At 41.4% G+C, this 14,631-nt stretch overlaps 3 protein-coding genes across 4 annotated transcripts in view; 2 read left to right on the forward strand and 1 right to left on the reverse strand.

The window, feature by feature from the left end:
* Positions 1–744, forward strand: part of cbfa2t3 (CBFA2/RUNX1 partner transcriptional co-repressor 3) — a 38,953-nt gene extending 38,209 nt beyond the window's left edge. The window contains 2 exon segments of the mRNA XM_069697718.1: positions 260–426; positions 428–744. Coding sequence (XP_069553819.1) covers positions 260–426; positions 428–641 — 381 coding nt within the window. The 3' untranslated portion in view covers positions 642–744.
* Positions 745–8,323: 7,579 nt separating this feature from the next.
* On the forward strand, positions 8,324–12,175 carry pabpn1l (PABPN1 like, cytoplasmic). Of its 2 annotated transcripts, XM_069697730.1 has the most exons (6): positions 8,324–8,612; positions 9,539–9,659; positions 10,192–10,259; positions 10,343–10,449; positions 10,560–10,647; positions 11,481–12,175. In XM_069697730.1, the coding sequence occupies exons 1-6, from the start codon at positions 8,541–8,543 to the stop codon at positions 11,808–11,810; spliced, it is 786 nt and encodes a 261-aa protein (XP_069553831.1). In that variant the 5' UTR covers positions 8,324–8,540; the 3' UTR covers positions 11,811–12,175. The 2 variants fall into 2 exon arrangements, with proteins under 2 accessions (XP_069553831.1, XP_069553832.1); XM_069697731.1 differs by lacking the exon at positions 9,539–9,659.
* Positions 12,176–12,210: 35 nt separating this feature from the next.
* trappc2l (trafficking protein particle complex subunit 2L) lies at positions 12,211–14,516 on the reverse strand. Its single transcript, XM_069697736.1, has 5 exons — positions 14,435–14,516; positions 13,965–14,137; positions 12,812–12,899; positions 12,469–12,548; positions 12,211–12,372 (listed from the first exon to the last, which is right to left on the reverse strand). Exons 1-5 carry the CDS (start codon positions 14,465–14,467, stop codon positions 12,327–12,329), a joined length of 420 nt encoding a protein of 139 aa, XP_069553837.1. The 5' UTR covers positions 14,468–14,516; the 3' UTR covers positions 12,211–12,326.
* Between the last annotated feature and the right edge of the window lie 115 nt (positions 14,517–14,631).

Below are 14,631 nucleotides of genomic sequence, written 5' to 3' on the forward strand. Positions count from 1 at the left end.
ATCATTACAGAGCAGTTGACCACCACCTGCTGGTAACACAAATGAGTGGCCTTGGACCAAGACTTTAATCCATAACATCTAATCCCTCTGCAAAGAGTAACAGGAAAATGAGGGTCAGACACATGAACTAGATTATAAAAATGACTTGTTTTAGGTTTCAACATGTATTTATTATTTTATTTTATTTAAAACTCTACTATCCTGGGTCACAAAAGAGACTTATTTTTATCAACCCACTCTCTCCCTACTGTCTCAACAGAGCTGCTGGAACTGCGGGAGGAAAGCCAGCGAGACGTGCAGCGGCTGCAACACAGCTCGCTACTGCGGCTCCTTCTGCCAACACAAAGACTGGGAGAAGCACCACCATGTCTGTGGTCAAGGCCTACAAGGGATGCCGGGGGGCAGCAGTGTCCCTCTAGGCACCCCCCTCCTCCTCCTCAGCATCCTCCAGTGCACCCCCCACCCACTCCGAGAGCACCCCTCCAGGACCCCTGTCCCTGGCAGGCCAGACCAGTATTGCGGGAGGGGCTGGCAGCAACAGTGGAAGTGTCTCCGCCAGCCCCAAAGAGAGCAGTTCCAGCAGTGCCTCTCGCTCCACGACTCCAGCTACCCCCGCCCTACTGGACGCCACCTCTCGCTGACGTCTGACCCTCGTCCCCTTCCTGACAGTGCCCACACTCCACACAGAACCAAACTGAGGAATCTTCATCGCACACTGCTCCCTCTCCTCTTCCCCTTCTTCAGTCCTTATTTCCTAAGCTCTTCTGAAAATCTTCTCTCTACCTGATAACAGACTGGTTTTCTCACCTTGCCCCCCAAAATACTTTTTCTGTCTCTTTCACAACTGCAGCCACAGACACAAAGATTCCTGCCCTGGGTTCAATGTAGTGTAAAGCATGAATAGTGCAGTGTCTCCTATCTCTGTAATAGAAACATATCAGATGTGGTTGCTGAGAACATGAGCTTTGACTTGAATATGTGCCCTCAGTAATGTAAGCACGGTAAATACTGTCCACGTTAGTATACAAGATAAGGGCTGTGAGGCAGCATTGATGGGGGGGATGACGAGGCCGATTAGCATGTGGATAGGATTTCCCTTTAATTTAGCACCAATGAAAGAACAGTACCCAGTGAGATGTGCACTAACAGTACAAACAGTTCACTGATGTGGCACTTATGTCTACAGTGTCCTAATGGAGATAGGCAAGGAACATAATACCTTTTTTTCAAATGTGAGGGAAAGGGTCAAACCTGTGATGCGATTTATTCCTCAGAAACACAGCTTAGTATTTATTAAATGTTTCTTTCTGGCTTTAAGAAAATAAAGAAAAATCCAAATATTCTAAATAAAGAATAATAGTGATGATGATGATGATGATGATGCTGATGCTGGTGATAACAGTAATGATATGAGAATAAATTAATTTTAAACTGCTAACTACCTTGCTAGCGAGCCAAGAAAATCTACACCGGACTCACCTCTCTGCACCATTATGAACCCAAATGAATTCAAAGATGAAAACTAACATTATCCAAACCTTTGTATTACACTGCCAAAGTGAGTAAGTAAGCGATAAAGAGAAGCACTCATCTTATAACCAAACGCAAAGCAACATCACCTCCTCAGCAGATAAGCCAGCCCTGAGAAGACCAGGCTGCAGAGGAGCTGCAGAGCGGGAACCAAAGTCAGACATTTAAAAAAAAAAAAAAGGACTTGTTTTGACCTGCAGCTGCCTCCTGCAGCCTGGACACAACGACAGCGATTCCTCAGTGATGGCCCAGACTCGTGAATATGGACAATGCTGTGAACTTGCCTAGAAGAAAAGACTCAATGAAATGGATGGAAACCCTGCCACAGTGTGGTTTTTTGTGAATGGTAGAGAGGACAAATAGAAAAAGAGGAAAGGAAAAGCTACACAGCCTCAAAGGAGATGAAGATACATACACGGCAACGGAGCTTCCAAAAACCTCAACACAAACTTGAAGGCATTGCGTACAATGGAGACGTATGGGAAGATTGTTTGTAAGTCTTTTTTTTTTAAAAGCTTCACCAACGAGGAGATATTTCAAGGAATTGCTCTTACCTTTACATTCACTCCCTCCTTTTCCAAAGCATGATAAACAGATGACAGAGACTAGTAAAGGGCGGTGTAGACTTTGTTCTCCTCTCTCTTTCTACCTCCCCTTACCTCACACCTCCCTTCTACTCTCTTCCCCAACTACATGACTCATGTCTGCCCCTGACTCCCAGCCTGCTTTGGACAGAGCCCCAGAGCAGTCACATGGGTAGGGTTGAACCTGCTTGTAGATATTGTTCTTCTTTTCATTTTTCAATAATGTCTCTTGTTGCTGATGTCCACCTGTGCTGCCCTTGTGTATATCCAGAAAGATGGACTTGATTTTGGTTTTGTTACCTTTCATTTTCCTCCTTTAAGTTTGGGCTGAGCAGTGAAGACAGAGCAAGGACGCTTGTTTATGAGAGGAAGCCCCACATTGTACTTATTGTTTGATTTGTTGTATCTATATTAATGAGATGAAACCCCTCTTGTAGAATATTTTGTATTGCTCGCATTGTAAGACAGTGAGAGGACGGAGGTGCAATATGAAGAGAATTCAGCTACTGAATGGAACCTCAGCAACTGCCCATAGGGTGTCATATAATATAGATACATATAAATATATTTAAAGTAACATCAGTAACTTAATGTGAATGTACATAGTATTTAAAGAGGTCCAAAAATGTGTTTGCCAAATAACAGAAACCTTTAAAGTTTAATGTCCAGAATATGATTTTCTCACAGTACATTTGTTTCTAAAAATTGATCAACTCCTTCTTTTCTCTCATACAATTTTCAGCCAAATCAAAGTGTCATGTGACCCTGAGTGGAGGAGACTGTTGGTAACGGAGGTAAAGTAGCTCCATCCTACAGGAGGGGACTCAACAGTGTGTTGATATAGAAAGGCCCAGTTCACTCAATAGTTTAGAAAGGGTTAAAAGAGGTGGTTCAGTTTGAAATAAGTTCAATCACACCAAATTTAAGTCATGTCAAACTTGACATTTTCAGCTCAAGCGCTGCTGTAGTGATCTTCTCTCTTTGTCCTCATCAATTTGTGTGTGTGTGTGTGTGTGTGGTTAAGAGTGTTTGTTTCCCCCACGGTGCAGGACAAGCCATTACTGTAAGATTAAGTCATATGCCAGTGTTAAGCTACAGTAAACATCAAAGCTAATTTTAATACCCAGTCTTTAAATGTTGTTTCTTTTGCAGCTGATTATTGTTTATTTGTAAAGATGCAATCAGAGTGTAGGCTGAAGATCTGGGAATGTTTTATTTCCAGGCCAAGAGAGTAGCATCACCTCGTTCAGTTTGTTTATTTATGTATTTTCAGCGTGTCCCACATGCTCCAGCAATAACCTATGGTAAACACATGTACTGTATGGAAAACAGTCTAAAGGCCTTTAGAAATTTGTGAGAACATTTTATATTGATCATTGTAACCCCAACATTGTTGGCCTCATTCACACTTGGACCAAACTTGGGGAAAAAAAGGTAACGTTGTTATTTGCGGGGGGGGGGGGGGGGACAAAAGCTCTTCTCTTGCTTTTTATTCATCAACAGATTGATTTTTTTGGACTATAATTCAAGTGAGATAAGCTGGTACCCCTGCATCTGTCTGTAGCATTTATGTATGTGTGTGTTACAGTTACTGTGTTATGGTGTTGACCTCAGCCTTTTTGTGAAACTTGCTCTTTTCCCCCCTCTAATACCTTCACCACAGACCACTCTTCACAACCCCCCCTCACACTAGCTACCTCCTGTGACCATACAGCTAACCACCAGGAGAGTTTGACCTGGACTTTGAAAAGCTGGGTTGAGAGCAGACTTGGACACACACACACACACACACACACACACACACACACACACACACACACACACACACACACACACACACACACACACACACACACACACACACACACACACACACACACACACACACAAATCCAAAAGAGATCCTGTGAATCTGTCTGAAAATGACAAAAAGAAAAGTGCTGAAAGGAACTGTCATCACCCATGATGTGGCAAAATATTTATTCCCGCCAGACCTCACCTTCTTGATCACATCTCACAACCAAAACTGATACTGCTGGAATTTAGTAACAGGCACACATACAGTCAGACCTGAATATTACCAAACTGAACACAGAATTAACCATTACATGCCATTTGTTGTCCAAAACCAATAAAAGCACAGACCAAAGTACTCCTGCATTGCCATAGTAGGCTCTGACATGGTGTGTATGAACAGACCAGGAGTAATAAGGTTAGAGCTCCACTACACCAGTTAACCAAAGTGTCTGAAACACACACATTCAGAGCCCAGGAGTGAAGAGCACGCTCAATGAACCGGCTGAGTTTCAGATGTGTAGAGTCCTTATTCAAGCAATCAAAGCGCTTGTTGTCTACATATTGAATAGTGCTTCTCTAAAAACAGTAGAAGTGTCTCCTTTGAAAAAGCCTACTAACTGCGTGTTCTTACAGTTACAAAGCCTTGCAGAGATAAAATGAATGCATGGTGTGTGTTTGTGTGTGGATGATAGTGTGTGATTTTGTAAAAAAAAAAAAAAAAAAAAAAAAAAAATCTTTTTTTTTCTTTATGTCTCTGTACAAACTACTTGAAAACTTCAGAGCTTTAATGAAAACATCCCAGACAGACTATAGTGGTACATCAATTCACAAAATGTAGCAGCAGCTTTGTGCAGTAAAGTACCATGTTTGTCTGTACAATAACCACATCAAAACAACATGGTGATGACAGCTCCATTCAACTCTCGAGTGCTTTGTGTGTGCGTCTCCTTGTCTGCAAGTAAGCCCTCAGATAAAATAAGCAAAGCCAAACCCAATAGACCACTTATAAATGACCAAAATACAACCAAAAGCTACAACGTTCTTCTTTGGATTTCACTTTGGTTAAGGTTTTGTGTCATGTCCCAGCTTGGTTGCTTGTGTGGGATATGAGGCTGCAGTCCTACAAAAACAAACGGTGCTGTAGAGGTATGAGCAAGCTGTCCTTCACTGAGATTCTCCCTCCTGATTTCACTGGACAGCACGATACAAAAGATCAGATCAATGTTCTGTTCAGCTGGGTTTAAGATTCATTAAGTCATGAAACAAATGCAATTTGTGCTGTGGTGTCATTTACTTTTCTCTGTGAAGATATTATAGATGGCAAACGCATAAGGGCTCTGCTGTTGTGAATACCATCCAAGGGTCTCCAAACACTTTCCATCAGCCAATTTTCTATTTGTTTAACTATGTACATGATATGGGCAAAACACGTTTAGAAACGGCAAATATTAGCAGGTTGGCATATGTCTCTACCCCCGCCAGTAACTCTGCCAATGAAGTTTCAAAGCTGATCCGATGTGATGGTGATGCGTCCTTCCTGTGAAACAGGCTCCGATGAATAGTAGAAAGCTAAGGTGGCAAACAGTGAATACAGCACTTGTTTTCCCAAAAGCCATGGCTCAGGATGGTGTTGTTTTTACCTTTGCATAAACTGAGAAAAAGGTTTATGGTTTTATATGTGTAGGGAAGCATTCTATACTGTATTGTGCAATACATTATTACAGAAAAAACTTGTTTCTGTAGGAAAGGTTGGCGCTTTGAAGATCTTTCTCCTTATGTTTAATTTTTCCTCTTCAAACGGTCCTGTTGCCATTTTTAGATAAAGTAAACTGTGCCAGAAGAATTAAATTCTGATTTGTATTTATTTCATGCATGCTTTCCTCCCTGTTGCTAATACCGCTCTTTAACTGTTCGCTCTGTTGGATGTGTGAAGCTGTAAAACATTCTAATTCAGGTTATTGTCTGTGTTGAACAATGTAACTGTGTAATTAAAACATGAAATGACGTATTCATCACTCTAGCAGCTTTTCTTCTTTCAATGCAGGCATATTCTAAGAAGACATCCCCCGAGAAGGAAAATGATCAATTGTTATTCAGTCGATACTAACACAAAGTTATTATGTGCTGTATATTTCAAACATCACACCATTGCACTCCCTCATGTACACATGTATATGATTACAACAGATATCTAAACATACCAAAAAAAGGGATGTAACTGTCAAATACTGTATATTACAGTAGCAACATACAATTTTTTTTTAATCATATACCACACAAACAAGATCCGTCCATGTCCTTGTCCTCGTATAACTGTTATAAGTATTTACACATTGACATAGCCTAATTAAAGGTGCAAGATGTAAGATTTAAGTCATGTCTTGTAATACCACTTTGCACTTAAAGAGCAGATAGTGAGTCACTGTAAAGCATAGACTGTATAGAAAAAGTGGACATAGTTTCAGAGTCAAAAAAATGAGACTGATGCAGAAGTGCCTTTAGCTGCAATACCACCGAGTGCCACCAGAGGTTGGCTCCAAAAAGCCAAATACAAAGTCAACAAATGTTTTCCATAAGTTGAGGGTGTCGTTCCTTAAAGACGCTCCTTCTTATTAGTTTTCTGATGGTCCATCTGAAAATAACCCTGTCATTAATTAGGAAATAAACCTCAAAAAGTGGTGCTTTTGTGGGCGTGTCTGTTTGATTGACAGGCCTGTGGTGCAGTCAGGTTATGGTTCTTGCTGGCAGGATGCACTATCGTCACTTATTCAATCAGATCGGGTCAGATGCTCTTCTATGGTCACTTCAGGCTCCAAACCGATCTGAATTCCTTTTTGTTTGTTGTTCTTGTAACTGATGATTGTAAAGTTACATAGTGGATCAACTAAATAAATGGTAATCAGTCAAGCCTAGTTATAGCTCACTAATATTTGTTTTTAGCAAGACCATAGCAGCAAGAACACAGCCACAGCAAAACCATATATCAACACCATTTGGTATGTTTTTTGGTAATTTGCGTTGTCTGCAGTAATAGTTTGTTTTCTGCTTAAATTTGCCTCATTTTGGTAGATAGCTGGATAACCAGCTAATTAACCTAGATGCATACAGCTAACTTAACATTTTAACACTGTCAGTAGAATTATACAATTAGTTAAGCCAAGGCCAAAGCCAACATTGGCACTACCAGCTGTTTACTTATACTTTGCCAGTTCAGCATCAAACTTCATTCGTTTACTCATCAAGAGCTGTTAGAAAAGCAATGGCAAATTTAATCTGCTGATGTTTCGCCAAGAGTTTCAGACGTTGTTGTGTTTACTGTTTTATTCAATATACCTAAGCCGTGTCTCAAATGGCCGTATTTTCACATATAGTACTCTAACATGTTAGTACTCTTATTTATGTAGTAGGGTTATTGCATTTTGACAGTGTTGTCTCACATCGCACACTGTCATTCTGTATTTACCGGAAATAAGTAACATGTGATTGCTTCACTTGCCAACATATCTGCAGCCCTTATTATTTTACCCAGAAATTAACGTATTTTCATGTCCTCTGTTTAATACACACAATAAACGTACTGATGGCTTACGTCCAACAACCGTATAGAAGTAGCCACTCAGTAAAAAATAAACACGTTTCTGATGTGTATAAAATGATAGCGAAGACATTTTGATAGTGATATTTCACTCATTATACACATCTTGTTACTCCAATAAAGAGTTGGGACAAGGGAGAAGGGGAGGCAAAATGACCATAATGTTAAAGAGATCACCAGACAATTAGTAAACTCCTTTTCATTGAATTTCCTCAGGTTTTAAATCACACATTTAGCAAAATGCTTCTGTAATTATCTTATTATCTTTGTATTCATACTATAATATTCTGTTTTCAAATAGTGTCTTGACAGAAGTCAAGGCTCCTTGAGTATAACAATGCAAAAAGAGGAAGCACTTTTCACTGCAGACTTTTGTACATATTACGCTTCACAGGCATAAAAAATGAAATGAATAATGACTAAATCTCATTGAGCTGCTTCAGTGGTATCATGGATGTTGGCTCAAGTCCCACTGCCATAACTTTTTTTATACACTTAAACAAAGTAGAGCTATCATTATGTTACTAACATCTAATCCATCCCTTCAGGTACCATAGACACTGATGCTGTTTTGCAGTATTGCCCCCTTTCCAAGGGTGAGTTTAAATGCTCAAATGATCACGCTATTTTAAAGTTCAAATATGAATGCATGAAATTAATTATGTTTTAAAGAAATCCCCCATCTACATTAAATGGATGTACATTTGTTAGGTTATTTGCAGTTGTATTTTCGTATTTGGGGGGAGGGGGGGTAATGCAGCCTGCAATGGGCAGCAGGGCCCCACGCGGGGTAGATACGGCACTGGGAGGAAGACACCCTCCTCCAGCACCACTCTCACGTGCGCTCCACTGTCAATCAGGCCAGCGCGTCATGATGAGTCTCATTCACAGGTGATTTCTATTAGCTTTCCTCATATGCTGTCAGGTGTCTCGTCTGTGGACCGTCAACCCGTTTCCTTTCGGTGAGAGGTATTTTTGCAGCGGTTTTGGTAGGCTGCAGTCGGCTTTGCAGATGCTATGTTTGAGCAGTGAGCATGGCGGAAAATCATATGGAGTACGGCTACCCGGAGGGCGAGTCCATCGGAGAGCATTTCGCCGAGGACCCGGTAAGTATTAATTGTGTTTGTGGTGAAGCAAAAGGGTGCTGCCACGTTTATTTCTATGTTTGCACGCACCCAGATGAGGATCGTCGCGCTCCACAAAGCGCAATCGCAATCGAGGTGGTGTTGTGTCATTGATAAACGTTATGAGAGAAGAACGACATCAGTGAGGCACATCACATACAACATGCTGTAGGACCAATCAGTGTCCGCAACACAGTGTAATTAGAACCACATTTTATTGTGTCGGGCTTTGAAGTAGCCTCACTTAGAGTAGAACCTCCTGGGTTGTTCTTAGGTTATTGGGTTATCCAGAAATCTCCGGACGTCTCTAATTGGAGATATGTTGGGGGCTATTAGTGCATGTTTGTTTAAATATGTAAATACGCAATAAATATTGGCCACAAATATTCTGGCCAAGTAGTCCATCCCTCTATCATCCATCCCTCTATCATCCATCCATCCATGCATCCATCCATCCAGGCATCCATCATCCAGGCATCCATTCAGCTCATAATAAGTTCATAACATTGTTTAAATGTACAGCAGATCATAAGACAAAATTAGGGATTTCTGCATTACAGTAGCTAAACAATTGATTATCTCAAGTTTCATATCACGGTTAATAAAGGGATTTCTGACCAATTAAAGCAACAAGAAATGTCTTTGACATGTACCCAAAAGATGAACATCGTTCCCTAATGTTGTTGTTTGATGATGCTCTAAACCTCGGTTTTATACACCGCTCCAAATGACTGACATACCGTCTCTGTAAGCCACTCGGTGACCCTCACGGCCTATAAGGAAGTATTCTCATCCATTATGTTTCTGGACTCATTTATTTTGATTTGTCTCAGGATTTTTTTTCCCAATTTTTTTTGAGTGTATTACGTCAGTTGAATCCATCCATGTTCTCCATTCATGTGTCTCAGGAGCTGATGGCCATCAAGGCCAGGGTTCAGGAGCTGGAGATGGAAGAAGAGACCGAAAGATTAAAGGAGGAGGAAGAGAGGTGTGATACCATGCAGCTCCTGACCAGCAGCCCTCGGCCTGGTGAGACAGCTCGTGTGTCTTGTCTGGAAAGTAGTTTGTTGTTGTGCCACACTGGTGTAAGCTAAATACTGATTGTGCGTTCGGGAAGCCTCGCCGGCGTATTTTTAGCCAGGTGTGTAGCATTGCGGCCTCCAGGCAGGTGAGGTAACTGCATCCTTCACCATCTGGCCAACACCTGGGACACTTCACTGTCGTCACAACAGTGTTCACATGTGCCTCATCACTGCCCAATGAGACGAAGCAGTGAGAACCAGAAGTGTCCTCTGTGCTGCCTGTGGCTATTTTTTTTTTTTTGCCTTTGTGTGTCTCCTCATCCCTTTTCACCCTCCTCTTCCTCCCGTTCGGTTCATCCTCAGCAGAGATGCAATCGGAGAGAAGACAGGTTCTAAGATGTGTATTGACATAGCTGATGCAAGAAATCGATAAGTGATTGGGTTAATTTCACCTGGGGTGTCCCCCTGTGTAGACAGCACATTCTTTATACTGCATGCTCAAAAACGGTATATACGGTTTGTTTCTGTTTCCTCCACAGGACCTTTCTACAATATGACTCCTGAGGAGAGGATAGATGCAGACAACAGATCAGTCTATGTGGGAAATGTAAGACTTGTATATTTAGTCTTTTCTTCATACTTCATGTTCTTTTGCAGCTTTGATCTGACACACTGTTGAACAAATCCCAGGTAGACTATGGAGCTACTGCAGATGAGTTGGAGATCCATTTCAATGGCTGTGGTCCTGTCAACAGAGTAACCATCCTGTGTGACAGGTTTTCTGGTCATCCCAAGGGGTGAGCTCAACTTAGACCTTTTTTTTTGCTTTTTTTTTTTTTAGAATACAACAATTTTTATTCAAGCATGTTGGTATCCAAGTTAAGTTTCTGTGTCCTCCACTTCCCAGCTTTGCTTACATTGAGTTTTCGGATCGAGACTCTGTGCAGAGCGCCATTGGTTTGCATGAGTCCTTGTTCAGAGGAAGAGTTCTTAAGGTGAGGTTCACTACACTATATGTTAGTCTTGTAGGAGAATCTCCAAACTCATTAACATACTCGTATGTCAAGTTACAGCCTGTTGCACCACGGAGAGATGGTTTCATACTGCCAGCTTTGAGCCACCTTGCTCACTCGGGAATAAAACAATGACTTGTGGTTCCAGAGTGACAAAGTCTCAGGAGGCAACACACTTGGAATATACTGCAAAAACTGCTTTGAGAAATTTAGACACATTCTACTGGGCAGAGAAAGAGCTTAGATGTTTAAGGTACATCAGCAGCCCAGAGGACTGTCGAGTAGCAAGATCTTCAGTGGGAGGACCATTTACAATACAAACAGGACTTAAGTCAATGTATACATGTAGAATTGGCGATTAAACTATTACTAGCTTTTAGGCTCGATAGACATGATTTGGTGTGAGGGGAAGGATATAAGGAGGGTGTGATAAAATGACATGTTGACTGGTATTGCTCAAATGATGACCATTTATAGCCTACAATTTTTAGCACTTCTCTGGACATGATTCCTCACTATTGAGAAATGGAATTAGGCCCCAAGTACTGAAGACAACCCAACTCCCTGTTTGGAGGTAGAAACAACATGAAAGGTTGTGTAATTTAATTTAAGTTTTCACTATAGTGATGATTACTTTGATGCAATGAATGTCCATTTAAGTCTTCATTTTGAGTAGGTTTCTTAAATATTAGTAAACAACACTTCTCTTTCATGCATCAAGACTTTGCATTTTTTGTTCCGTCACCGCTGAATTGTAAACTTTTTTTTTGCAAAACAAATCCGCTATCATCAATGCAAGTATCTGTGGCTTGCAGGTAATGCCTAAGAGGACCAACATGCCAGGCATCAGCACCACAGACAGAGGAGGACACAGAGGAGGCCACTCTAGAGGCAGAGGCCGTGGCTACCGTCCTCCCAGATACCACAACAGCTCTCGAGGCAGATTCCGCTACCAGTCAACAAGGCCACAACATCAGACACCCCACCCGTACTACGGCGGACCCTCAGTGGGCAAGAGACAGTGGGGACACATGGACTACCACGAACAGATGCCTAAACGTTACCCATGTCTTCTTCTCATCACGCCGCCATCAGAGGAGTTGGAGGCAGAGTCGAGTGGACAGCACTACCCCCAACAGCGCTAGCAGCACCCACTGCATACACAGCAAGTGGGTGGATGGAAGAGGACATTTTAAACGGCAAATGCTTTCAGGTATTACTGAGCTGACTGCGGAGATGACCTTTTAGGTCGCACCCCTGCATCAGTCCGGCATCCAGGTGAGATGTGAAGAATGCAGACTGGGGTCAGTGGTGTTGCATTATAAGCTTGCGTTGCTGTGAATGCATGGGACAATTCTCCAATTGTTATGCAGTTGCATTTCTGTTTTTACAAATTGCCGCGAATGTTTTGTGTCGCTGCCTGCAATGTAATGTCAAAATCACCCCTTTATGTATAACTTAAGTTCTTTGCTATGTAAGTGATTAAATAAAACAATGATCTGGTGCGCCACTTGTAGTAAAATAACACACGTAGTGAAATCCAACAGCAGTCAAAATTTTTTATTACAATTATGCACTTCAATAATCAAAGCAACACGTAAACAAAAGAATTTAAGGGGGTTATGTACAGTGAAGGGTTGGCAGACCGGGTGGAAGAGACGTCAGCCGGTTTGTACCATCATTCCAGAAACGATCCCATCGAAGGCCCTGAAAAATTATCGGCCAACGGTTGAACACCCAACTGGACCGATTTCAGCTTCAACTAAGTCTCGGCAACAAGCATTGTAGTAAAAATAAACTCACTTGGACTGAATGGGGTCCCCGGGATTGTGGAACGGGTTGCACATTACATCAGTAAAAGAGTTGTGCAATTTTCTGAACATCTGGAAAAGACCACAATATATCGAATGAACCTGAAATTTGAGTGCATGAGCTCTTTCTAAATCCAGGTTTCCTAAATATTTTCTGTACAAAAAGCATTTACAGCAATGTTTTAATGAGGAATCTATCTGGTAGTATCTGAAGTGAGTAATATACAGAGCAAAACGGCACTTGCATTACATTAACATTTTTACAAACATATTGGAGGATTCTACTTATTAGGCTCCGTTTGAACATGTTTAGACATTTGATAGTCTCCACTTACACTTCTTATTTCATTGTCCCGCAATGATGTATTTGATGAATCCACAACAATCACGAATTTCACTTTGGAGTTGGTCACATACCCGTATCTATTTTACCAGTCAAGGATATTCAGTTTTCTCCTCAAGCAACCAAGAATAACAGACCCACTGACCGAGACGCCATTTGATTCTATAACCGAGAGAATTCATTGGTCTACATGTTTAATAATATGGATGTATATAAGGGGCGATCAAATATTTGCGAGACTGCTCCTGTTGCATGCAAATGGCGACCAACACTGATATGCATGTCACAACATAGTTATACACAGGTCATCATTGTAAATGAGAATTGGTTCTCAATTGATTTTACCTGGTTAAATAAAGGTCATATATACACGTTTTTGTTACAACTGCCACATGTGCATTTGGGATTTCACCATGGATTTGAGCTGAGCACGCAAAATACATTTTTATCAAACTCAGGAAATCAGCAACAGGAGATCCTTGAAATACTTCAGCATCTTCAGCCCTTCAGGTTCAGACTGTCAACAGAGTTCCACTCTGACTTCTGAGGCATCTGACGACGTGTTAAAAACAGAAGTTTCTTGCCCACGAAAACACAATCGTCATGCTACAACACCCGTTCATGTCAGATTTCACTCCCACTAACTTATTTTTGTTCCTCACAAATTTGACAACATTTGATGTGTGGTCTCTGCTCAAGCTTCAGATCATACTGAAATTTGGAAATGCAGACATACCAGTGACCACAGAAAAACTGTAACACAGGTGTTGATGTTTATCAAGCCAAGAAACTTGGAATACTTGCAAAGACTTTTGCTCTCCCGTTCTCCACACACATTACTGTACTCAGTTGGCGTGCAACAGGAACAGTCTCAAACCTTTTGATCGCCCACTGTACAAGAAGAATCTCGGCATCATTTCTGAATAGTAGCAGGGTATATTTATACTCCTCCGATGTAAAGAAATGTGTTAATTTGAATCTGGTTAAAAATATAATTAACTTACCTCCAGATAACAGTCTAACCTCGGTCAAAGATAAATCATTTAAGTAAAAGTCAAGCACTTCAGGCACTTGTATTATTTGCTTCCTCAAGCTTTTAACCTTTAAAAAAAAAAAAAAAAAATAGCCCTAAAAATAAAGGATACACTTTATAGTCTTCAGTGGGGTAGAGCAGACCCAGGTACAGCTCTCTCTGGTCTCCCAGGGATTTGCCCACAGCCGAGATCTTCTCCTCCACCACGTCCAGAGAGGTGTGGACCGTGTAGTGAAACTTCAGCTCATTTTGAGTCGGCACACTGCGGATGTACAGCGGGTAGTTCTGGGACAACACATTCAGGAGAAACAGACATACAAGAAAAAGAAAAAGGCACCTATTAAAAGCAGCAGCCTTTAAGCATTTACACAAAAGCACTAGAAAGGTGTAGCAACAACAGCAGGGACAGCCTGAGACGATGCTAATGTTAGCTGTGTCGCTGGTATTTCAACCTGCAGGACATCGTGGCGTTCACAGACAGCTGACATTTACCTACAGGTACACGTGAGACTACGAGGAACCTTTCACCAATATAAAACAAGCTAGATAAAAAAACCTGGGGTATTTAACAACAGTCATTACCTCTTTAGCGATCACTGCTATGCACACCGCCATGTTGGTGTTCCTCCTCCGAGCTGTCAGCTGCTGTCATGTGACGCGTTGCATTCAGGTGCAGTTGGAAAAGAGATCACAGCGTAATTTGAGTACCTGATTCTCATGTGTTATACGTACTATATCAGAATTCACTGATATTTTGAGTTTTTTTTTTAATTTTATTG

Source organism: Brachyistius frenatus, unplaced genomic scaffold (assembly GCF_029030835.1).
Source record: "Brachyistius frenatus isolate BFR_SWC_R1_liver_20210118 unplaced genomic scaffold, ASM2903083v1 Contig_24, whole genome shotgun sequence".
In the NCBI taxonomy this organism is placed as follows: Eukaryota; Metazoa; Chordata; class Actinopteri; family Embiotocidae; genus Brachyistius; species Brachyistius frenatus.